General features: G+C 42.7%; 1 protein-coding gene across 3 annotated transcripts in view; it reads right to left on the bottom strand.

Moving 5' to 3' along the window:
• Window positions 1-1,088: 1,088 nt before the first annotated feature.
• STARD13 (StAR related lipid transfer domain containing 13) overlaps window positions 1,089-25,694 on the bottom strand; it is a 211,872-nt gene continuing 187,266 nt past the window's right edge. For 2 of the 3 annotated variants that reach the window (XM_063102265.1, XM_063102264.1), the window contains exons 6-14: window positions 25,284-25,457; window positions 23,972-24,131; window positions 15,359-15,557; window positions 10,333-10,543; window positions 9,607-9,721; window positions 8,507-8,728; window positions 7,575-7,792; window positions 4,197-4,373; window positions 1,089-3,440 (exon numbers count right to left, since the gene is read on the bottom strand). In XM_063102265.1, the coding sequence (XP_062958335.1) occupies window positions 3,323-3,440; window positions 4,197-4,373; window positions 7,575-7,792; window positions 8,507-8,728; window positions 9,607-9,721; window positions 10,333-10,543; window positions 15,359-15,557; window positions 23,972-24,131; window positions 25,284-25,457 (1,594 nt within the window). In that variant the 3' untranslated portion in view covers window positions 1,089-3,322. Of the gene's footprint in view, window positions 3,441-4,196; window positions 4,374-7,574; window positions 7,793-8,506; window positions 8,729-9,606; window positions 9,722-10,332; window positions 10,544-15,358; window positions 15,558-23,971; window positions 24,189-25,283; window positions 25,458-25,694 lie in introns of all 3 variants that reach the window. The other variant, XM_063102263.1, reaches the window with a different exon arrangement.

Below are 25,694 nucleotides of genomic sequence, written 5' to 3'. Positions count from 1 at the left end.
TTTTGCCTTTGTGTCAGCATGTAGCACTCCACTTGGCTAGGGTCTATTTTATCCCTTTATGTTATCTTCTTGAGAAGAAGTCACATGACCGACGTTTCTGTGACTAAACATCAAAAGACAGTAGAACAGTTTCATACCTAAAATTTCAATAAAGTATGCTTCAAATCAAGCTTGAATTCATATAATGCACACTCCCAGGACAACATCTGTAGCCTGTGGCTGGTGGAATGACCACCATGTGCTCTTGCACATAGAAGAGGAAAAGGGGTCTGAAATTCCCCCTTTGCCTATGAGAGCAAACGTTCAGCTAATGAGAGAAGGAACGATGAGCGCAGAGCTGGGAGAATTTTCATGGGGGCATATGGTCCTTTGGGATGCTGTGGCTTTTGAAGCCTGTAGCTGAGGATGTGTGGGAGCTCCTGCTTGCTTAGTTAAGGGCTATCTTATTTTTTGGAAGCAAAGCCTAGAGAGAGCAAGTACAGGGATGGAAGAGAAGAGGCCCAGAGTCGTTTGTGGCTGCTCTTCAGGGCTTGATGGTGCAGGTCTAAGTCATTTCATCACGTCTCCATTTCTTATCCACTCAACAAAAATAAAATGTAGCTAAAGAGTTCACTAAATCTTTGATAAGAACACTATAAATGTGTTTTTATAACTTCTAGATTGAAGAACAAGGAAATATTAAAAAAGAAAAAATCCCCACCCATCACTTTAATGCCTTAGACCCAGGTTAAGACACCCAGACTGTGAGTGAATGTTTACTAACAACAACATCCTTGCATTTTGGAGACGATATTGACTACAGAAGTACGAAGGAGTCAAGGTCGTGGCAAGCTATCTTAGAGAGAAATTTTCCTCATAAAGCAAGTTTTCCATTTACAGGATGAAGCATGAAAATCAACATGTATTTTATAGAAAATAGGAAATATTTAATGTATATAAATTTATTTGCCTTGGCAATGATTTATTTACATTGATGATTGATACCAACAATTGAGGTAAAAATATACATGAGGTATAAATATAATATTTAAATGAAATATCATATTTTATTTCCATTGGCAAGATCACAATGAATAAAATACTGTGGTATTTGACAAACAAGCTTGATGCATCTTTTTTTCTCCATTTTTTTCCCTTTCCTTTTTTTTTTTTTTAAGATGCACTGTGTTGTTACATAGCAGTGATGTGATTAGTATGTGCATAAAAATAAAAAAAGGTAATTTGAGGAGAGGGAATCAGAAATACAATCATATTTGTTTTTATTGTTTTAAGCATCCTCTATGTCTTTGGCCAGCAGCCTGGGTATCCCTGGGGCTCATTAGAAATGCAGAATCTCAGGCCCACTTCCAGACTGATTGAATCAGAGTCTGCATTTTAACAAGATTCCCCAGGTGGCTCATGCATGTTAAAGTTGAAGAAGCACTGCTCTAGGTGACGCAATGCCTCATTCTGTGTGTCTATCTTATTTTCCAAACATGTAGGGCCCTATCTCTAGAACAGGACCAGGGTTTAGCCAGACTAAACTTCACTAATGATCTTGTTGATGCATATAAAGTAATCCAACATATCTGGCTAAATTGAAGATGTTATGGCAGAAGAGCATTTGCTCACAGAGCATTGCCCAAATAGAAAATTAGGGGTTTGCTACCACCTTCTTAGGTAGACAGGGGAATGAAAAATTCCTAGGTCATAATTCAAACAGTATGATTTTCCTTGTACAATACCAAACTCATTTTTATTCCTCTCAGTAAAATAATTGCACCTTACTGATAACAGAAAACATTAAATAAATGCATATCATATTAAAAAAGACCTGAAAACACTCATTTGTTTTTCTTTTTTCCTCCAACATCAGTTGTTAAATCATGATAGCAATCTCTGTTAAACCAAATAAAATCTCTCTCCCCGAAACCAAACACAATAAATTGATTATCTTCCTCTCTATAGTTGTTGAATCATAATAAAACCAACTTAAATCCATTAGCTATTGGTTAAAGAGAGTCAATTTTCTTAGTCTGTACAATAATAAATAAGGTGGGGTCCAATGCATAGGTAGCTTGAACAGGCTAACCAAGAAACATGGAATTAATAAACTTGTTTATATTGTCTAAAACTAATTAACAAATACAGTTTTGGTCTTATGTTAGTTAAAAACCTTGTCTTTCAGATTGCAAAACTTTAAGGAATTATATTTTAAGAGCATCATATATAGCAAAATATGAATTCCCTGAAGCCTGTGATGGTCCACGACTCCTGAAGGACCACCATCTCCCTCTGTCTGACATCCAAGGTTAAATTCAGTGCAATACATTGGTAAGAAAATGCCAATTAACTGTGACCAAATAGGCCACTGGTCAAACAGAATGCCATTTAACAACATTATGAAATGTATTTAGGAAAACTTGAGACAACACAGAGGCTCCCTTTGGCTGTGAGTATGTGAAAGCTATTATATTCAGCCCTCCTGGGGGGGAAGGAAATAGTAGCTCTGTTCCAGTCACTGGCACTGACGCCAGTGGCCCGTTGGCATCTGGCATCTCACTGAAATTGCATCTGGCTGGGCCCAGTTGCAACTCGTAATTTAGCCTTAAATCTGGTCATGACTTCTCACCCACTGCTTTGCTTTCAAGAGGAGTAAATATTCTTTCCCTTGCTTTATCCCAACACGCCACTCTCAGTTTTTGAATAACAGAAACAAAGCGTCAACACGTAAGAAGCTTTTAATGTTCTTCTCCTTTGGTTAGCTGATCTTTGGTTAGGCCCTGAGGCAGACGGACAGACTAGACATTTGGACAATTTGGTGTTAGCAGCAGGTTCTGCCCAGCTTACAGGACAGTGGGAGACGGGCCCAGAGTGACCTGGAAAGAGCTATGTGAGGAAGGGACTCATCAAGTCAGACGCGCTCCTTTTCAAACACTCACATTTAAAGTTGATATTTTACATATATACAGTAAAGATAGAGATATACACACATATGTACATCTGCTGTACATACATTTATTTACAGTTAAGAATATGCTTCTTAGAAGCCTTTAAATAGCAAATTAGGCAATGCATAAGGAATAACCCATTTAAGTAACATAGATAAACGTTCTCATTTTAAAAAATATTATATTAGTAAGGATGTAGCCATCTCCAGGAAGGCTAGGAAAGTTCTCAGAAATTCTTGCATCTTCAACATTCGGCCTCTCAGTGTCTCCGTTTTTAAGCGTGGACCCGTCAGTCTATTCCTCTTCTCTGTCTTTCTCACGTGCACATTCTCTGCCACAAGTGCTGGCTTTAGCTTCCTCTTCCCTGAGTTTGATGTTACACTGGGGAGAACTCAGATTTTAGTTTCTGGACCCTCAGCAATGAGGGGCTGAAAAGAGTTTCTAATCCTGGCAACTTCTGCTGCACACAGATGCCCAAAGCCTTTGTTGTACCATTCTGGGGAGTGACCTCTGTGGGGAAAGAAACCAGAAAGGAAGTGGGAAAGTCTATTCCCAAATCATAGCAATTTGTCATGGTAGACAGGGCTGTCCTTGGGCCCTGGTCACCAGTGACTTGCATAGAACTCAGGGCTGCCACCTTGAGGATCTGAGGGCCTCATTCTGTCATCAGTCACCTGGAAAATGTCTTGGCTGCCAGGTATTCCCTCTGCCTTTTCAGTATTCATTGGGTGCTTTAAAATGATACCAGCTCCTCAGGGTAAAATGGGAAGATTCAGACTGAATTTAGAATTTAGCGAGAAAACTCAATTTCTGTTTACCCACACCAAGAACTCAGTTTAGCATCATGGATCTCTTGAAGGGGTTGGATTTAAGTGAGTTTCTTTTCAAAGGAGGGCAATGGGAGGGGGCAGCAAAAGGGGACAGGCAAAACAGAAACACAAGAGAAGGGGATTCAGATTAACTGAGCATCTGCTATGCGCTGGGCTCTGTCACGTGTGTGTGCACCATGTGAGAAGCATAGAAATGTAAGTGGCGATAAAACGGAAAATTAAGGCAAGTGAAAGGCTGCAGGAGAAATGCTAGAATTTTAGGAAAGGGGGAGAGAGTGTGGGGAGACATGCAACCACCCATGAAAGCATGTTAAGGGCCGGGAGAAAGAAGTGTAGTGAAACAGGAAATCAGATGACGAACAGGGCCCTGGCGGATGTGCTGCGTGAACTGACACTCCTGAGCCCTGTGCCTGCCGTCCTTGGCAGTGACACTTACTTCAGGTCTATCCTGCAGATGTGGGTCAGTCTCGACTTGCCAGAGCCACACGGTTCTATCAAGTACTGGGAATCCATGACCATAGCCCGCACGCCGCCCATGAGCTGGGCTTCTTCATGCTCTACAGAGAGGGACACCAGGGTGCACATTCCTTTGGGCAAGTCAGTCTTCCAGGTCCTGTTGGTAAAACCACCCGCACATCAGAGTTATGGGGAAGAGAGAAAGAAAAACTTGAACACAGAGTTAAAGTTTACACGTACATTTTCCTGCCAAAAGCCCAGACTCAAATTCCAGTGCTAGTTACTTGGATTAAGTTAACAGTTTCCGTCAGCTTGTGTAAAGTCTACACAGTGCAGTTCAAGCAAGGACCTCAGCTCTTGGACTCAGGCAAGAAATGGTCTTGCAGTTTTCAAATCTGTGTTTGGAACTCCAAACTGAGGCTCAGCCCTGCTCTGCTATGAGACACTGCCCATTATGGAGGAGGGGATTTTACAGTTTGAGAATTAGGACTCAGTCATTTAACTCACTCAGCAGACATCTACTAAGCACATCGATGTGCTAGGCTTTGAAAAGCCACCAATGACACAAAGACATTTACAGCCCAGTAGGAGAAGTGGACACACAAACAGAATTCTAACATGGTGAAGAGTGCAGTGACACCACTCTGCACAGAGGGCTCTGGGATCACACGGAGGCGACTGGAGAGCACATGGGGAAGGCTTCCTGGAGGAGGTGATGCTCGATTCAAGTCTTGAAGGATAAATGAACTGGTGATGCTTAGCATGAAGAAAACTAAACATGTGGACCTGCTAATCATCTTCAAATACCTGAGTGGCTCTTGAGAGGGGAAAGAAATAAATATAGTTGATTTGACTCCGGAAGGTAGAGGTCGGAAGGCATACTTCAGCTCAGTATAGAGAAGAGCTGTGTAACAATGCACCACCCAAAATGGAACGGGCTGCCCCGGGAGTCCCTGTTACTGGAGCTACTCAAGCATAGACGGGTTACCACTTGGAGAAGGTTGCAGATGGGAGCCAGGAACAAGAACACGTGTGTAACAGCCTCTAACTTCTCTTTCTACTACAAGGATCTGCAGTAATAGATTGTATTATTTTAATCCCAGTTACTTACTTCACAAATCCTATGTCCTGGCTTAGGCGCTTCATCTATGACCCTCACCACATCTATGAACAGAAACTATTACACATGCCCTACAAGAACCCGGGAATAACACAAGTGCTCAGCAATTTCCCAGTGGCTGTGACCACCCTCTCTTCATGTGTGATGATGCGATAAATAATGAAGAGTGAAAGTTGTAAAGATTTGTGCGGATAAAATGGGAAAATCTTCAGTGACACTCATTGGAAGTTCCTGAGGAGCTAGACATGGGTGGAAAGTGAGAGGTAAAAATGGCAATCCTGAGAGGGGACCAGCCCTACACGTGCTGGCCTGGACGGGGAGACGCTCTGAGACAGGACGCATGTCAGCCTTGGGACGTCCTCACCACGCTGTCACTTTCCGTCTGCTTGCACCATCAGCATAAGACTTCTTGATGGCAGGAATCATGTCTTGTCATCATTAATCCTCTTGAGTGCCACATTCTTTTCCCTCAGAGCCTCAGCATCCACCCACCTTCTCAAGTCTTGGATGAAATATCAGTGCAGTGAGACCTTGCCCTGACCGTTCTGTTTAAAATTCCATCCCTTACTATCTCTCTGTCTTACTTATTCCCCCTGGGATAAGTAAGTCTATCCCTTTATTATTTATTGACTCTCTCCCCGATAAAATACAAACCCTAACCAAAAGGGCAGGATAGTGGTCTGTTGTATTCCCCGTGGTGTTCCTCAGAGCCGACAACAGCGCCTGGCACAAGGCAGGGCTGGTATGATGGACTAATAACTAGTAGGCTGGTGGCATTGCTGGGCGGGGAAGGAAGGAGGTGCCAGGCACAGACTGCACCCTCAGGCTGCTCGTGAGGGTGGGAGAAGGCACACTGGGGCATGACTCTGTCCTGATGGCTGCCCTCCTGGAACAACCACTCAATTTTCTGCTGTGACAGTGACGGTATGAAGTTGAGCTCCACAAGATGACTAATCTTCCAATTACTGTGGTAATAAGCCATCCTCATAACTGCTCAAATTCTCTACCAGGATCTCAAGGTTGCTGAGATAAACACATATATTTAGGGAATACTGACCTTTAAAAATCAGGGTCCCAAGGACCAATTCCAAAGGCATACAGAGCCCATGTGAAAAGTAACTTCTAGTTTGCCATCAAACTAGTTTTATTAAGAAACTATTTTAAATACACATTTGAGAATTTCACTGGTGATTACTTTTACACTGCTGATCTGTGAGATGAGGCAGGGTTTGTCAAGGTTTTCAATAAAAAAGCATATAATTGATCTAACTACATTTTATGTGGGTTCTTTAGTTTCCTCAATCCTTGTTCTGATGCAATACTGCACTTGTACTGTACAAACTTCCTGTCATTGGTTGAACGTCTCATTCCAAAGCCAAAGAGCAGGGGTCTGGAACTCAACCCATAAATTAATCAGAAGCAATATTTCAGAGGCTGGCTGGGTAGCTCGGCTGGTTAGAGCATAGCCTTGTAACACCAAAGTCAAGGGTTCAGATCCTTGCACTGGCCAGCCACACACACACACACACACACACACACACACACACACACACACACACACACACACACACACACACACACACACACACACACACACACACACACACACACACACACACACACACACACACACACACACACAAGCAATATATTTCAGTAGTAGACGCAAGACTGAGCAAGCCTTGTCAGGTCCTGAAATCCGATTGTACATCCAAGTGTCTTAGTGTAGTTGGACCTTAGGGGCTATGCCAATGTTTCCATGCATGGTAATTCATTACGAACATCTGAAATCGTGCAGATGGGTTTTGAAGTTATATGCACTCCAGTCCTGAGAGTTACACACTGAAGACTTCTTTCCCAGGGGAGAGAGGCAAAATCAGGAGAAAAGCTAGTCAGATCCGATTTGCATAATTTGGCAGAAAGTGCAACTGGACAAACAGTGGCTTATCTTTAGTCCTTTGTTCTGAGGAAATGAACGATATTTATGGCCTAATAAACCGTTTGCTCCACAGGGAGAGGGGCCATTGGAGAGCCTGGGTGGAGCTGTAAACTGGGTGAAAGAAGCATGACGTCGGGCATAAATGCAGCGAAGTTAGGTTTCACTGTGGGAAATGGGAACCGGCTTAGTGTGCCTGGTGGAGGCTGGACGGAGGTGACAGAACTCCATGAAGTGCTGAAATCAACAGCTCTCACTGTGCTTTTGCAACAGAATATCACAAACCCCGGAGTCAGGCTTACCTGAGAACTACGAAGTCTCTGGAAGGGTGGGGGGCCATGCTGTTTAGCACGTACTGATAGATTTCTGTTTGCCTGTCCAGAGTTTCCACAACCTTCCACTGTACAAAGTCCTCGTCCCACAGGTGGCGCTCTCTCAGCACGCGATTCAAAACCACTGAGGGGGGCGCTTCCACCTCCACAGAAGCCTTCCACAGCTTCAGTGGGTTCCCGTCTCCCACCTGGGGAAAGACACCATCAGAAGCTGATGAGGTCACCTGGGTCCAACAAAAACCTACCATACTTCGCAGGGCATTTCATTTTTTTTTTTTTTTTGTCCTTTTTTGTGACCGTGCTCAGCCAGTGAGCGAACCGGCCATCCCTATATAGGATCCGAACCCGCGGCGGGAGCGCTGCTGCGCTCCCAGCGCCGCACTCTCCCGAGTGAGCCACGGGGTTGGCCCTCGCAGGGCATTTCAAAAACATCACTGATTATGCAAAGGGAACGACTAATGCTGTGCACCTCAGGTTTAAAATTTAAAAATTTTAATTCCTAAGTTTACAAGAAAAATAATTATAATAAAAATAAAATCAACACACACAGTGCTTACTGTGTGCCAGGCACCGTTCAAACCCATTTGATTTTTAAATAGCCTTCCTCTCACAATGATACTCTTACAATGTCCATTTTGCAAATGAGGAAACTGAGGCACACAGAGGTGTGTGACTTACCTAACATCACACAGCTAAGGGGCAGAGACAGGATCAGGGTCTGACAGTACACAAAGGGGTTGCTTAGCTGTCTCTATGCTGGGTCTTGGAATGGTAGCTGTGCCTTAACTGTTCACATGTGTGCCAAGCCCCTTGGACAAAGCATCCATTTTTAAAGCAAAAACAAATCTCTGATTGTTAGCCTTGGCTTTTGGGGGGTGTTTTTTTCCAATGCCTGAGATTACCTTTTTGAAAGCAAGTTCTGTGTTGTCGGTGCTGGAGCACATGACCCATCCTTTGAACTTTTCCTTGGCTTCTTTCTGCAGGCCCTGGATGAGATGGTCCAGGTAAGTGTGAAAAGTTGCCCTGCTCTCCTCCAGCTGCGCCCCCAGGTCTTCCAGAGTTGGTGCATGGATCTCAGCCTCCATGTACGAGTTCCGAGACTGGGCCACCATCTCATGTGGGACCTGGACCAATGGATGCATGAGAGAGCAACACCCTGAGCCAAAGAAATGCTGACTCATAGTTAGAGAAAGCAAAGTCACTTCACCAACAACCAAGGTATGGGCAACGGGCAGAGGGCCACACAGGGTTGGAGAGGTTTTTCTAAGATCAGTCCCAAGGCCAGGAGGGGCCTTCCTAAAGTCAGGAAATACAAATATGTTCCTGAGGCTATATTTATCATTCAAAACATTGCAATGACTTCCCATTCATTTTTTCTGTTCCTTTTAATATATTTTTATTCAGTGTAGCAAAACATGGGCTCAGACAACTTTGCTCACTGTCAATAGACTTAAAGCACATAGACCTGTTAAGGGAAATGTCAAATGTGACTTAGAAATAGCTTTACATTTTTAGCACACTTTTCCCATTGACAAATGTCAATATTACCACCGAAAGAATGCCAGAAGCCTAGTTCACTTTAACATATCTGTGGCTATATTCATAAGCTGTAAGTAGCTCTTAGTAAAAAGATTGCTCAGTATCTCACATGCATGCTCATGAATGCACACATGCGCACAGATGTTGAATCTAATCACATCCTGAGGTGAAATCAAAGATAGCATAACTGGCTGACTGGCCTTGAATTTGACAATGGAACATGACGCAACCATTTGCATGAAAACCACCATCATGGTCACTCAAGTGTCCTAACTATCAAAGCCTCAATTGTATAGCTGACTGCTCGCATTTCTTGGAGGCAAAGACCAGAGCTGTGGAGTGTACTGCTGTCATTATAAAACCAGGAACAAACAGATATAAACCATAAATGCAGCAACCGTTCCAGGTGTCTTATCTAGTTCCAAGAGCTATAAGAAAGGCGGTGAGAGCCTTTTTTGCTCACCTCAAAAAGTCTGTCGCATTCCACGATCATGTGGGCAAGCCCCTGAGCAGCAGCCAGATTCTCGTTGAGGTCCTTCTGATCTGGCTTCCCAGTGGCATATTTCTTCTGAATGACTCTGTAATTGGATGTGACTATGCTAAGCAGATCGCAAGCCAAAGAGCTTTCACAATACCCAGCTCATCTCTTTTGTTTTCTGTTTGTACCCAGATGCTATCCAGATCCCTGGCTTTCTCATTTGCAAATGAAAACAATGACCACACATCTTAGATGTTCTGAGTCAGGCTAGCAGTCTGACAGTTCGCAGCAAATAAACCTTGGAAAAATACAAGGACAGCAAGAACTGTGGGAGGAAAAATTGATCTTTTTTTCCAAAATTTGAAACCACTTAACTGCAAGCTGCTGGGCTTTGGTCTTAAATGTAGTTTTTTTTTTTTTTTTTTATTAAAGATTGTAAAACACTGCATTGTGTAGCTTTCTCTTCCTTCCCACGCACACAAACAAAACAAAACAAAACTCCTCGGGCTTTTCTTCAATGCCACTTTGATAATTCTGTGAATCAAGCCCCAGGAGTTAGGTTGCCTTGGAACACGTTCTGATCATAAAACGAATGCTGACAAATGCTCAAGTTGATATACAGCCTGGGACCAGTTTTCTTTATTTACTGTTTTAAATAAACTGGGGGGAGTGCCTGTTTTGGGACTGCTGCTGTTGCTGAGAATAGCCCACCTTGGAGAACTTTCTTTCTTCAATAAATTGAGATGAAAAAGGGAAGGGGCCAGACACACAGCCAGGTTCATGGGTGTCATCTGATTCTCCTCCACCAGGTTGACAACGTCGTTCAGGAAGCACAAGAGCGTCTGCAGGACCTCCCTGTTTTCATCTGCCAGCAGCAGGATGGCGGCCTGAACAGCCTGCAGCTGCTGCTCTTTGGGGACATCTGAGGGAAAGTGGGTGCGAGGGCATTAGAGGAGAGAGTGCATAAGCCCCACCTTCCCCCCCGTGAACACACTTGGAGACATCAACAACAGCAACAAGTAAATGCTTAGGCCTCATAGCTAGTGGGAGGCAGAGCTGAATTCCAGCCCAGCAGGGGAGCTGCGGAACCCATAGTCTGGCTGACCCGGCAGTCCTTGGAAAGCAACACCACCATCCTGGCTTTTCATACTCTCTGGATAATCAACCTGCTCTTCTGTTTTCAGTTCATTCTTCTGTTCCAGTTGAGGCTGGTGATAGCCTGGGGCTCTGTCAGCCTGGCTTCCCCCTCACCCACCTTCTCCTCCAGACAGCTCGAGAAGCACCACTCAGGACGCCCAGGGCTCTGAAGGACACAGTTTGCAAACCGCTGAGTCAGGGAACAGCAGCCTTGCTTTCCCATCCCTAGTGGAGCAGCAGGCATGATGCCAGCTTGGCGCTACTAACCATGAGTGGAGGGTTGAGCTGCCAGGCCCTCTAGATTCCATTCTAGAGGGGCACCTCCTTGAGGGTAAGCCTGCTACATCTTCTTCTTTCCTACAAGTCACCCAGGCAGGGCTTGGTCTGGAGGATGCACTCAATTGACCTTATGTGGAGGTCCAATGTCACCTGTTCCATAACCTTGGGGGTTTGGAAACTGAGGCTGTGCTTAGGGAAGAGGAACCAGGCTTCCTAAGGTTATGGGGAATGTATGGCGCTTCTCAGTCCCACTCCCCTCGAAGCTGGTCCTTGTGGTGGTGGTGGTAGGCCCTGGGTGTGCGGGCTTAACAGGGAATTGGCCCCAGTGTCATGAAGTGAACTGTAATGGAAAAGTCACAGCAAATAGGCGTTAGGTGCTGCATTTTGCTGCCCCCCACTGTGCTCATTTAATGCCCACTTGGGCTTCATTCACGGTCCTTAGCCCCTCACTCAGAGACGCAGTCAGTAGCTTGCTTCTGTCAACACTCTTAAAATGCTGTGCTCTGGAGCAAAGGTCTCCACGGTAAGGTATCTGTACTCTTAAGGCGGGGGGGATATGCTCGTAACAATCCCTTGAGGTGTGAGAAGAAAATATTTAACTTCCAAACTGTTTATGTTTTCTCACATTCATTAAAAATACGAATTGGGTGTGCTTTATAATATGCACTTAGTATATCACAGCGTATTTACATTATTAAAAATAAATTTATGCACTTGGATATTTACTACTGGTAGGTGTGAATGGTCCAAAAAAATTTTTTTTGGAGCATGCTGCTCTATAGGGGCTGAGGTGTGACCTTCTGCCTGGGTCTTGGAGGGCTAAAAGATGTGTGGTCCTTTGGGCTATCAAGGCTGGGCTCTCCTGCCCTTCTCCATTATATATAGGAAGATCTCACATCCTAGGGCTGGTCACACTCCTGGTCCTGGTCAGCCAGCAAATCCAAATTCCTGGACAAGCCTGACCATGCATTCAGTGTTCTGAAACCCATCCCCGTGTACTGGCACAAGATATATTTGGGATGCCCTTCTCCATTATATATAGGAAGATCTCACATCCTAGGGCTGGTCACACTCCTGGTCCTGGTCAGCCAGCAAATCCAAATTCCTGGACAAGCCTGACCATGCATTCAGTGTTCTGAAACCCATCCCCGTGTACTGGCACAAGATATATTTGGGATTCATACAGAACAACCATTTTGTTAAAATTATAGCAAAACCATTTTCTTTTTTTTGCTGGTACTGAAGCAAAAACAGATACTACTAGTGATTTCAAGCTTCAGATAGGTGTTATAAATTCAGCTTGGCCCATTAAACTGCTTTTAAATATGCTACTATAGGTGAGATGTCTAGTGTGTATACAGTGTTTCACTTCAGTATACCAAACCTCTCCCCCATGCCAACATTTTTGATTGTCTGTTAAATGTTGGTTCAATTTCTTTTCTACTCACTTGTTCCTTTATGCCCCAGAGAATACCTTCTGCGCATCCTTTTCTACATAAATGCTTGAGAAGGTCAACTATTAATCCCTCAATTTAGCGTTCGTTTTGGATTTTATCCTGTTTGACCTTTCTGTTACACATGACCCTCCTGTAGTTCCTGCTCCTTCCTTGGTGCTCAGAAGACTATTCTAGATCTGCATTTCTAAGCGCTGGTGATTTACGAGCATGTGGATGGCCACTGGCACCTCAAACTCAGCATCCTGTTGATTCTTGAACACCTCCCTCCTCCCCACCCCCAGCTCAGCTCCCTTTCTCTTCTCCACTTTCCACATTCTCAGTCATCAAACCTCAGGCTGTCTTTGATGGCTCCAACCTCCTCTCTCCTACAGATCAGCAAGATTCAAATATCGTCATTACTCACACAACACTCCACTCTAGTTAATCATTTGATGAAGGTCCACAAGCGACACAGCTGAAAACAGAACTGCTCTGGAAAGCCGGAGGAGGACAGGCTCCTCTTTCCCCCAGTAGTAGTTGGGAAACTTTGACTCTAGAGTCTGTGCATGGAATGTCTTATTTCTAGTCTCACTGGCTGGAAGTCACTGCAGGTACCCAGAGCCTCGGTCAGTGTGCTAGCTCCTGACCCTCCATTCTCTTCCACATCACTTCTTGATTCATGGGTCAAAAAAAAAAAAAGAGTTCTGATGGACTTTCAGCCTTGTAGTAGGCACAAGGTTGGCCACCCACTTAAGACCCATTCTCCCTTCTTCCTTGCTAAGAAAACACACGTCTGTTCAGGTGTGGGCTGCAATGTACTCAGAGAGATGACCCCTTCCCTCAGACCCAGGGATGAACCAAAAATGGTAATTCCATTCCTCTTTCCTGTGATTGGCTTAGGGGAGAAGATGTAAACCATTTATGGCTGATGAAGCTAAGAAAAATGTTAGGAGCTTCTGCAAGATTTATCTCCCTGATAAAAAGAGACATAGGCCCAAGGAGAAGCCCTCATGTTCTGCTCTTGCCTGTGATGGGATTTTGTGAAGATGTGATCACTCTAAGTGCTGGCAATTTTATTGTGACCTTAAGAGGGAAGACAAGAGAGGCTGACTTTAGCCCTGGCATCACTGAGCCACGGAATTGTCACGTGAGATAATAAAAAGTCCTTGTTTAAACAGTTTTATAAATTTTTGGTTCTGTCTTTACAGCTGAAATCATTGTAATGGTAAATCCATCAACAAAACTTGAGGGTTCCCCAGTACTCGTGTATGAATCAAGTATGAACTCCCTGCCCTAATATTCACTGCCCTCACTTGCATGGCCCTGGCTTAGTGCAGTGTCATTTGGTGTCTCATTAAACATTTACCACACATGCAAGCCAGACCAACACCCAGTCCTCTCCCGACACACGCTGATGCAATGTGCTTCACCTAACCCTCAGGTGTCACTCTCCCTACCAAGTCCTTTTCTCAACTTCCCTGGACTTCTCTTTGTGAGCTTTTTATGGAACTTCTCCAAACCTGGTGAATCGCAGCTACTCATCTCATGTTTTGTGTTCCTCAATTGCAAGGTCCTTACGAGCAGAGAGTGAGTCTCACCCACACACATGCCCTGGAGTGCTCAGCACGGTGCCCTGTACATAAGCCACATGCAGTAAATGTTTGCTCAGCTAAAACAAAGCCCTGCATTGATCAAGCTTCTTGCTCATGAGTCGCAGTATGGGCCAAAGGCATTTACATCTCAGAAACAATCTGGCTTATAGCCTTCGACTAGTGTCAACCTTAACCCAAGAACTGATTAAACATAAAGACTCGTATATGATACTTCCAAACCATAAGGGAAGCTTAATTGAGAAACACAGTTAATCTCTCACGGCAACATCATGAACTCCCTGTGTTTGGGCTCTAGCAAAGTGTATCATTAATTCAACTTAACCTATTCACTTTGACAAAATAATATTTATTCAGTGGGCTGCCACTTTACTGTACTTTTACAGGTGGTACTGATTACAATTCTTTTTGAGTTTGCAATATTATAGACTACTTAAACACATTTAGTGTAGAATTCTCTATAGCAGGGACCTTCTTCAAATTGGATCAATTCCATGTCAAGATCCATTTCAGGCATGTTTTGCTGAAAACTCAAAGTCCACAGACCAAATGTTTTTTTCTAAAGAATTGAGACGTGGGCCATCAAAATAATTCACAATCATAACATTATCATATCTAGAAAAGAGTCACATGCTCATTTCTAATATCTCCCTTTACAATCACTTTTAGCAGAATACTTTTTAATCAATAACTTAATTTCAGTGATTATTTTAGTTACAGAGGCTTTGTGAGAACTATCGATTTAATATCACTTAAAAAATTCCAAGTGAAAATAAAAATTAGTTGAATAAACATGAGCAAGCCTTGATTTGGTTTGTGTGATTTTCAACAATTAAAATACTTAATATTAAAATACACACACTTTTTATTTCTTGTCTTTTTAATACACTTGACTGTGAACCTCCTATTTCCCAAGGAAGAGCTTAATTTTAAAAACAAATAAGTTTTAATAAAGACCTCTACACAGAGCAACTCCTATTGTGTCCCCTTTTCATTTTAAATTTATTGAAAGTTCTTTTTAGATCTTACACAAAACCCCATTGAGAAGGAATATTTTGATGTCAAAAAGGTATTCTCAAATGCATTACAAATGGCCTGGAGATTTCCATATCAAACTGGGAACAAAAGTTACTTCTGAAGAGGAGAGTACGGTGATAACTTTTAAATACTTCTTTATAGATTCATGTATTACTGGTATAATTAAAACTCAATCTATAGGGAATTTTTTAAGTGGATGAGGGCATGGGAGCACTGATCTGCATTGATTCTACTTACACTGGTAGATGTGCAGGAAGGTCTCGCTGAGCTTGTTGGTGAAGAGAGGCTCCGGGAGGTCCCGGAAGAACTGTTTCACCATATCTGCCACATCGTAAGCAGATTGGTCTTCGTAGCTGACGTTCTCAGGGAAGTTTTCGTTCATTTGACGTAGGGCATGGATTCGAGACTTCACTCCCGATTTGCGAAAAAGACCCACCTGAAACAAACCACAGGGATCTGTTAACCAGGCTGCCTCTTTCCCTGGACACCTTCTTTCTAAGACAACCCACTGAATATGATGAGAAGACATAGGACCAGGACTGCAGGAGCTGCAATTGCATCTCAGTTAGTAACTTCCGAATTACTTTAGGCAGTAGCTGAACCCTGACTTCTCCTATAAAATGAACATTAGCATAACACCCCATCTCACAGAGCTGTTGTGGAGACTAAATGAGAAAATTCATGTGAATGTGCTTTGTGACCTGCAAAGTCTTATCACGCTGTAGATGTTATTATTTTATTCATTTACTCAAGTAGTGATTGCTGGGAGTTGTTAGTGAGCAGAGCAGGCAACATTCCCCGTGTTCATGCTTTCATAGGGGTTTTGAGGAAGTTTGGTCAATGCAAGGTTTGGTGGAAATAATGTGGGTGGGGACTGGGTGGATGGATCCCAGATAAGCAACCAAACCCAGAGCCCCTTTTGGGGAGAGATTTTTCTGAAAAGTGTTTATGGAACAAAATATTATCATAAGCACTTATTTTAATGTAAGGGTCTTATTTGCTTTTCCTTCTTTGAAATCCTTGGCACTTCATTTCTTTTTTCATTAGAATTTATTGATTATACATATTTGTGGGGTACAGAATTATATTTCTATACATGCATGCAATGTGTGATGATGATCAAATCAGGGTAATTAGCATATTCATCATTACAAAACAATCATTTATTTGTGATGAGGACATTCAATCTCCTCTCTTCTAGTCATCTGATAACATGCAATAAGTTATTTCTAATTATAGACGCCTAGCTTGACTATACACCCACAGAACTGATTTTTCCTATCTAGCCGTTCTGTGTCTGTTAAAAAACTTCTCACTAACCCTATCCCCTTCCCCTTTTCCACTGTAGTAACCACAGTTCTGATCTCTCCTTTTGAAAGTTCAACTTATTATTATTACTGTCAGTTTATTTATTATTATTATTATTAACTCCCACTTATGAGTGAGAACATGTGGTATTTCTCTCTGTGCTTAGCTTATTTCACTTAAAGTAATCTTCTCCAAGTTCACCCATGTGGCTTTGAATAGCAGAATTTTATTCTTTTTTACGGCAGAGTAGTATTACATTGTGTAAATATACCACATTTTCCTTATCCACTTGTCCACTAACAGACATTTAGGTTGTTTCCAACTCTTGACTATTGTAAACAGAGCTGCAATAAACATGGGAGTGCAGGTTTCCCTTTGACACAATGATTTCCAATCCTTTGGGTATACACTCAGCAGTGGAATTGCTAGATCATATGATAGTACTATCTGTAGTTGTTTGAGGAACCTCCATACTGTTTTCCGTAACGGCTGCACCAATTTGCAGTCCCACCAACAGTGTAGAAGCATCCCCCTTTCTCCATATCCTCACCAGCATTTGTTATTCTGTCTTTTTGATAATAGCTATTCTAACTGGGGTGAAAAGATAGCTTAACGTGGTTTTGATTTGCATTTCTCTGACGATTAGTGATGTTGAGCATTTTTTTCATGTACCAGTTGGTCATTTGTATGTCTTCTTTTGAGAAATGTTCCATTTAGCTCCTTTGTTTGCCACTTGAGATGTATGCTTTTTCTATCATGCTTGGCACTTACTAGTTTACCTGGTTAGTTATTATGCGTATAAGTGATGGCTCTAGTAAGAATGATTCCTGGGTGGCTTTTTTAAAGACTTCATGCCTTTTTTCATCATAGGGCTTACACTTCTCCCCTGCTTGACAAATAAATGGAGCAATATGGCAGTATGGAATCTTCCTAGTAAGGACAAGTGAGGGAGAGCAGAGCCCTGCCAGGACGAAGCCCCTGCTGTGGCTGGGCAGGTGAAGCTCTGGGCCGCCTAGAAGCCCTTCCCACTCTGGACTTGCCTCTTTCCAAAAAAGAACTGAGCTTTTCTGGGAGCCTGGCTTAGAGTGAAATAATATGTGTGCTATTTTTAAATGTCTGTAGGGCATCGAGTTGTTCAAAACTTGGTCCTTCAACCCTCAGTCTCCACTTCTTTTATTCCCCAGCAGCTCACGGATCAGCCCACTTCTGCAAAGCAAGGTGGGACATTCCTGAATGGTTGGACAGGTAGGTGGTGGCCACTAGCGTGGGACACTCTTCTTTCTTCTGTACCTGGAGAAACACATGCACATAGATCATCTCACCACCCTCTCTGAGTGCCGGGTGACCAACTTGACCCAAGTTCAGGTGTCTTGACAAAGGCACTCTTGATTGTTGCTACAAATGGATAGCAGCCCTAAATCTTTTAAATTGCAGTCACAGCAAGGGAAGAATTCCAAGCAATTAGAGAATACTCAGGTTTTGGTTTAAGTCAGCTGAGTGGATTGCAGGGGAAATTATACACTGCTACTTTTTGTGCCCATAAAAACAGAATTCTTAGTAATACTTGTTTGCGTTCCAGGGCTTATCACCTTAATTCCACAGATCAGAATACTCAGGAGCAAGAAGGCATCAAGGGGATAATTGTCCCAATTCAGGAGTATTGTCACTTAAAATGCTAATTACTTTTCTTTTATTCTTAAAGTTAGGAAAGTCTAGAAAATGCATATCTTTGCTAAAATTAGATGACTCTCCATGAAGAAACTAAGGGACATTTATCTTTCTTCATCTGGCAACTACTCCAAATTTCATCCAGGTGCATGGGAAGAAAGCATGTACTATCAAAAGAAAAATTTGAGATGTCGAATGAATGATTATTGAAGTGAGATCTGTCTTCAGTTTGTTTACATCTCGATTTTCCTAATTTTGGAAGGAGGCCCAGGACTGTGTACACCATAGAGCTGTGGTGTTCTGGAGTTCTCAGAATGTAAATGCCCTGAAGGTGAATTCTTGTGTGTGACTCACAAATAATTATCCTCATGTGAGTTGGTATTATTCTATTTGAGAAGAATTCCTATTTTTTTTTTTTTTTAAACAGGAGAAGAGTATTGATCGGGATCTTTAAAAAGGATGAAGCAGACGGGTGTTTATGTTTCAATTGTGGAGCATGTGCCGCTTTTGTCTGCTATGTCTTGCGGGCTCTGTGTCTGGGTACACACTGATTTGTGCACACACACATCCCAGTGGTGTTTTCTTTGTATTGTTCAGTTTCCAAGTTTCTTTCTCGTTTCGGCAAATGTTGTTATTGTAATTGTTTTAGACATGTCTGGAGCGCTCCAGCTGCAGGCTCTGAGCTGCTTGTTCTGACTTAGATCTCAGGATGTCCAGAGGGTTGTCAGGGATTTATTTTGTTCTGCCTCAAATTCTGACAATAACCTTCCCGCCCCACCCTCTCTTCCAAGGGACATGGGAAATATCTGCGGGTTCTGTGGATTTTTGTTGGAAGCACAGAAGGAAACTATTTTCCTAAACCTAATAAAGAAAAGATGGTCTCAAATCAGACCAGATTCCAGATATAGGAGCTGAAGATGCACAAGGGAAAGCTGGAAAGAGCCCCAGTCTTCAAAGATATGGGTGAGCTGATGAACGACTAGTCTGCAACCGCCCTATTTCCTGACTCTTTGTTATTGTTATGTGAGATCGTGAATTTCCTACTGTGTAAGCCGTTTGGGGGTCAGGCTTCTGTTAGTTGCGTTGTGCTCCCACACAGTAAATAGAAAGTCCTTTTGGTGGTGTAGGGGTCCTGAGACCAGAAGAGAGCTGCTCCTATCTGTTCTCACAGAACACACGGGTGATGGCCTGAGCGATTACCGATAATTATTTCTTCTTTGAAAAGTTTCCAAAGCAGGGACAAATATGCATTTTTGACCAAAGATTTTTTTTCCCAAGTATAAAATGGGGAACAAAGAAATGTATTGCTGCTAAGGGCATCCCCCTCGTCACAGCTGCCCGGGGGTGGCCCAGATCCCCCCTGCTTCATTATGAGGAAGACCCACAGAGAGCGGAATGTTTTTCACTTGCCTCCTGTCTGTCACTGATGGGTAGGTCACCTGGGCAATCTCACAGGGCCCCATACTTGGCTTAATGCTCTGCTGTCACCTTTTTGAAATTTTTATTAATTTAGGAACAAGGGACCCCACATTTTCATTTTGCATTGGGTCCTGCACATTACACCACGGGCCCTACTCCCACCTGCCTCTAAAGCACAGCTCAAGTGCCCTCTCTGAACAGGGGAGGGTGGTGGCCAGCCATGCAAAGTTCACTTCACAAGCATCTCTCCTGCATGTGATCTCTCTCTCCTTTTCAAGATAGGATGGGTAATGAGTGTTTCCTTGGTCTAGTTTTACTGTTTTCTTTCCTGTGAAAAAGCGAGGACTCGAGGTATCATTTCAATGCCTGGTCCCAGAACATCATTGGTTTTGGAAGGCGACAGGCAGTGGGGTAGAGGACAGTCATAGGAGTATGAAGTGTCTTCTCAGCATAATTAGGCTTTTAGAACTTAGTGCTCCCTTAGAAGGAGAGGTTGGGCCTGAGTGCAGCAAGAGAATTCAAATTTCATCTGAATAATATTAAATCTCCTTCTTTGCATCCTGCTTATGCTGATCTTTTCAGGACTTAATGATGTTTATTAGGACTTCCATTTCCTCTTCTTCAGAAATGTGCTCAGCTAACGAAGAAAGGGCAGTTTTATTCAGAAAAAGATTCATAAGAAACGTGTGCGGCGGGTTCCTGTTCTGAGTGTTACAGGTTTAGCGTCTCACTGAGTGATGTCACATGCACCGGAAACCACGTGTGACACATCCACTGATTTAGGGCAGAGGAAGAAACACAGACAACAAGCAAGACTCCTTGCACACCCTACTATATCTGAGCACAAATGCTTCATCACTGGAGGCTGAACTTCCTCGTCTCACCCGCAGCAGCTGCGAGGGCTAACAGGGATGCCGCACGGTGCTCATCACATGTGGACAGCTGTGCACTGGGGAGCACAGAAGGTGACACGCTGGTGATGCTTCAGGGCTCTGTGGGGCTCAATTATTTGCCATGGGTGCTTATGTTTGAGGTGGATGCTTAGCATGAGGAGAAGGGGTTTGGCTCAGCGCAGAAAGCCTCCTTCCCTAAGATTCTGAAGGCCAAAGACTTGGGAGAGTATCAGATGGTGGTTCCCAGTCAAGTGTGGTTTAGAGGAAGGATATTTGGAGATGTCCTGGCCTTCTGTGACTCTAGGCAGGTCACAAGCACTGTGCGGACCTAAATCTCTTTAGTTCCAATGAGGTGCTGTTGGTGAAGAAAGAACATTCATCCGGTGTTTCTATCCTTCCTTTTACTCTTGCTTCCCTCTCTTTTCTGATTCATTAGCTTTTACTCACTCTTGTTTGCTCTTAAATCTCTAGGGCAGTCTTCCTCTTGAGCCAGGTTTTCTTTGATTCTTCTTTACATCTCTCTAATGTTCCCTTGTTCCCTTCTGATTACTGCCTTCCTTTTCCATAGGGACTCGAGGGGTGGCCTCTGCGTGCCTTCTACACTATGTGACAAGGGAAGGGAGGAACATACAAGGCAGGAAACCCTGCCAGGACTGAGTGCCTTATAAGGTGGGAACTGGCTACGGTGAAAGTCCCTTGGACACTGCACAGATGTTCTGACATGTGACTGACAGAAAGAGAAGTGTTGCCTTATTCATCTTGGTTACATTTAGGATTAGTATTTGCATCCATGAAATGGGTCTTTTTCCTGCAAAGCCTTGCCAGCACCCTGTTTTTCAGCATGACATTCTTCCAGATTTAAGGCACAGAGACTTGAGACGGACATTGAGAATAAGCCAGTGAGTAAGTACTGAGGATGTTTTGGTGCCTACTATCCTTCTGTCTATTTATATGACCAGTAATACTGGTGCTATACATTATTTAGAATCTATGGGAGCAGAAATGGTTTACATTCTACACTGAGGATTCTGTGGTGAGTGGAATAGTGAGGTGACTTATAGTGATCTATAAGATACAATAAGACAGAATTAAATTGAAGATAATAGGTAAAAAAGAGAAAGTATAGCAAAAGGAAAATAAAGAAAAGGGTAGGTAAAACTAGGAAAGAGGTTGGTACAGAAAACTCATGCCCCCCAAATTACAAATATTTACTATGGGCAGAACACACATTTGGCTCCAAGCTTTCTAGCAGCCAATACAGAGAGGAAAACACATTTGGTTGAATGAGTCTCACGTTCATAATTTAAAAACAGAACAGTTGTGCAAAAGAAACACAATGTTTGTAGGGGTGAAGCCAGAGAAAATGATTCTTTCCCTCCTTCGCACAGAAAGGACGCTACATGATGTAATGACCAACGCCATTAACAAAACCCTGATAGTAAAATCATCATTGAGTTGTGCAGGGCCACTTCTTAAAGTATCCCTCAGTGCTGGAGATGGCACCACCCCAGAATCCACTGGGGAAAAGCAATTCTAAAGGGAGGCAGTACAGTGCAGTGGTTAGACACCTGGACTCTGGAGTTAAGCAGATTTACAAGCAAGCATTGGCTCCACCACTGGAACCCGGGGGCTAACACGCCCAGAGTGGATGTAGGATTAAATGAGACAATGAGTGCAGAACACTTAGTACAATTGCCTGAAACATGCCGGGCAGTCAAGAAAGGCTATTATTATTGAACTAATGGCATAGATGGACTCTGCTTCCTTTAAGCATTCCTGAACACTGTTTTCTCTTAACGGAGCTTTTGCTGATAAGCATTAGCTGGCCATGCTTTGGGAGCAAAAAATTCTCTGTGCTTAATAAAGGGCAGAGCCAAGGATTGGAAGAGAGCCAAAAGTGGGGTGAATCTGATATATACCCTTATGGAAATTGAGAAGTCTGGAAAAACACGTGTCTGAATAAAAGGTTACCTTCCACAAAACGCAATCTTGGGTCTGTACCAACAAACCAACAAAAGTACAACTGAGGCCACAAAGTCCTTTGTCAAATGGTGTGATTGCAATACTTTTAGCATTAGAAAAGAGATTAGAGTAGGCATTTCCAAATGTTCGCCAGAGCCCACCTCTTCACATTTTTTCTCAGTAAGACACTTACAGAGTATTGATTAATGTGTGTTCCTGGTAAAAGCTCTAAAATAAGAAAAAAAATTACAATTATGCTTAAGTAACCAGATTCATTGGCTTGTTCCATTGGGATGTGATTCCCAAGTCAATTAATGTGGGGCACCTGCCAAAGAGGAGCAGCCTAGAAAAGTCATCTGCTCCTCTTATTTCTCAAAAATCAGAGATATTAAGGCAATTTCTCAAAACAAAACAGCCATCATCACAACAACAATAACGGCAGCCATTCCACCCTATACTATGACATCTAAAAATGGGAAAATGTATATCTGTATGTTCTTTAAATTAGAAGTGGGAAGGAGCAAAGAGGATCATATATTCAGTTCAATCAAAGATGGTTTCAAATGAAAAAGTTACTCCTATAATAGCTCCACTGAAAACTGGCATCTTGTTCATCAAGAGACCATCCTGATTCTAAGCGAGTGTGGTCTCAGTATTGGGGTCTCCACAAGCGTCAGTAGCCAAGATCTTCGAGTTCATGTAGTTTAGCTCATTCTTGTCCACTGAACTCAAGGCCAAGGGTAAATCAATAAAAAGTGCAAATGATCTTAGGTTGGTACAGATTTTCCACATGGCATTTAAAAGTACAATGGGCAAAGACTATAATAGAATAGGTTTCTGGAAATATTTCCCCTATTCAAGATTGCAATTTGGCAAGCATAATATGGCTTTTATTTTGGACGGAATGTCTAAGAAACTAATGGGTGTTAATTTGGAGGAGCAGAGGCTTTGCTTCGTAAATGGCAGACAGGTTGCACCCTGGCCTTAATCAGGATCACTGAATTTTTGTTTAGCTTGAGTTTTTTAATCAAGTCTATAAGATGAAGGATATTTGATTTAGTTGATACTGTTATCACGTTTTCCTTGCACATTTTAAAAAGATGTAAATAAATCTGTCTTTGGTTTAACATTTCCTGGTCATAGTGCTGCTTCAAAATAAAGCCAAAAAACGAACAAACAAAAAAACATGGACAAGAATTAATAAAGGGAGTAAAGGGAGACATAAAAATCTAATTTTCTTTTTTCCAAAATAATGTAACAGGGATAAAAGAATGCTGTGAAATCAATGGCGGCATTGGGACAATAATAAGGAAAGGCAGTACTTAGCTCCTAGTTTCCAGGGAATGCATATTAGACATCACAGGTAAAAACTATTAACATTAACTTTCTGTAGTCACTCCGGGGTGTCATTCAACTTGCCAATGTGGAAACATTCTCAACTAGCTTGACAAGGCCATAGCCTGGTCAAATTAAATATTGACATATAAAGATCCTAATACCTCTTATTTTTGGTGAGGCATGTCTTTCGTGACACTGGACAGATCTGACTTGTTCTGGCCTTCCATCAACCCAAGCTGGTGTTTGGGATTTACAGCCATACCTGATCAAGGCAGTTGCTGCGTAGATATCTCAGTGCTTGCTGAATACTCTGTGGCAGGGGCTGTCCCGTTCTCTGGACGTGGACTATGAGAGGAACGCCAAAGACAGCCTTGTCTTTGTAATCGGGAACTTTCATCCTCTTCATGAACTTTGGAACTGACCTAGAATTCACATAAACCAGGTCACGCAAGCCCCGTGGGGTGCACTGTGGGGAGAGGCTGTGGAGGCAAGCAAGAGGGAGCCAAGCTTTTGTTGGAATACCCGACAGGCACAGGCACAATTCAACATTCTCTCTAAATTAATCCCATCACATGGTAGTACTATGTGTGACCTCGCCTATGTGTTGTCTCTAACTATTAAACAGTATGATTCACATTAGCAGAATGTATTTGTAACTCTATTTTCAAGTGAAGTGGACAACTTTCCAATCTAATTGTGATTGACACATCTCTCAAGTGATGAACACTTAAAAGTCCCTCACAAAACAAAACAAATTTAAAAATTACAAGAGGAAGAAAAAAATCTCATTGGGGTTTGAGGAGAAAGGAAGAAAGAAGATGAACCACATATGTTGCTTAAGTCCTTACTTTTCTAGCGCCAGTTGTACTTCTAAAAGGGAATTTTAACACACAAGTATACATTGATTTGACCATTCAATGCATAACCTTCTAAAATATTTCTATAAAAGTACCATTGATTTTTCTATATACATAATACATAACATAGGACAATTACTAACACATTTTACTGTATATTTTTTCAAATCCAAATCCACCAAATCATCTGCTATAGATCCACATTCAAGTTCCAACATATGCTTTTGTCAATTCCTTATTACAAAGGTTAACTGCATACTCTTATTGTTATTTGCTGGCAAAATCAAAGTAGAAATGTATTTGAAGAATTAAATGCTGTTTGAGTGAAACAATGCTCTATGTGGTGAGCTCTGCATCTGGCCAGAAAGTACAAGTGACAGATGTTTCTTTGCAAACTGCCAGAATTATTTAATGGCAAGTTTATTTTTAATTCCTCTGTTCACAATTAATCACCCTTTACTGGACTCTTTTTTCTTTCTTGGAGCCTGAACGCCTTCCCTGGAAACCGGCTGAGAGCCCACAAATAAAGCAATGCTTCCCGTGGGCTGTGTCGCCCCAGAAGGCAGGAAGCAGGACTGAGCCTGTGGGTTATCTCCGGGAGATCGCCAGTGAAGGCATGAATGGATTCTTCAGATATCAGAAAGTAAACACTGCAGCTTTTGCAATCGCATACTTAGCTCGAGAGTGCACGACCCCGTCCGTGAGCGTGCTACGCACCATGTCCAGCCGTGCTTGTTGGACATGGAGTGCTTCTCCATGACCGCCGTGAGCCGCAGCAGCGAGAAGCGCTGCAGCAGGTTGAGCTGGCCGGCCGTCTGGCTGCTGATGTGGGGCGACGTCGGGGACGGCCGAGGCTGGTGCGAGAGCTGGAAGCTGTGCCATCGGAGTCGCCTTGACAGGAAAGACCGTCAGAGAAGCCAGTCATAAAGTGGACTTGTTATCGGGAAAGACAGGACATCACCAATGCCTAAGTAGCTAATCAAAATAGTTTTCAAGCCAAGAAAAATCACAAAACAAATAACAGAAGATGCAAATGTGCAGAGTCAACATAAGAAATGATTTTTTCCAAGTGGAATAAATCTAGAAAGAGTTATATGATCTGTTTCATTCGGATATTCAAATAAGTGA

Source organism: Cynocephalus volans, chromosome 7 (genome assembly GCF_027409185.1).
Source record: "Cynocephalus volans isolate mCynVol1 chromosome 7, mCynVol1.pri, whole genome shotgun sequence".
NCBI classification, from domain to species: Eukaryota; Metazoa; Chordata; class Mammalia; order Dermoptera; family Cynocephalidae; genus Cynocephalus; species Cynocephalus volans.
This window is presented reverse-complemented; position numbering and strand designations above follow the sequence as displayed.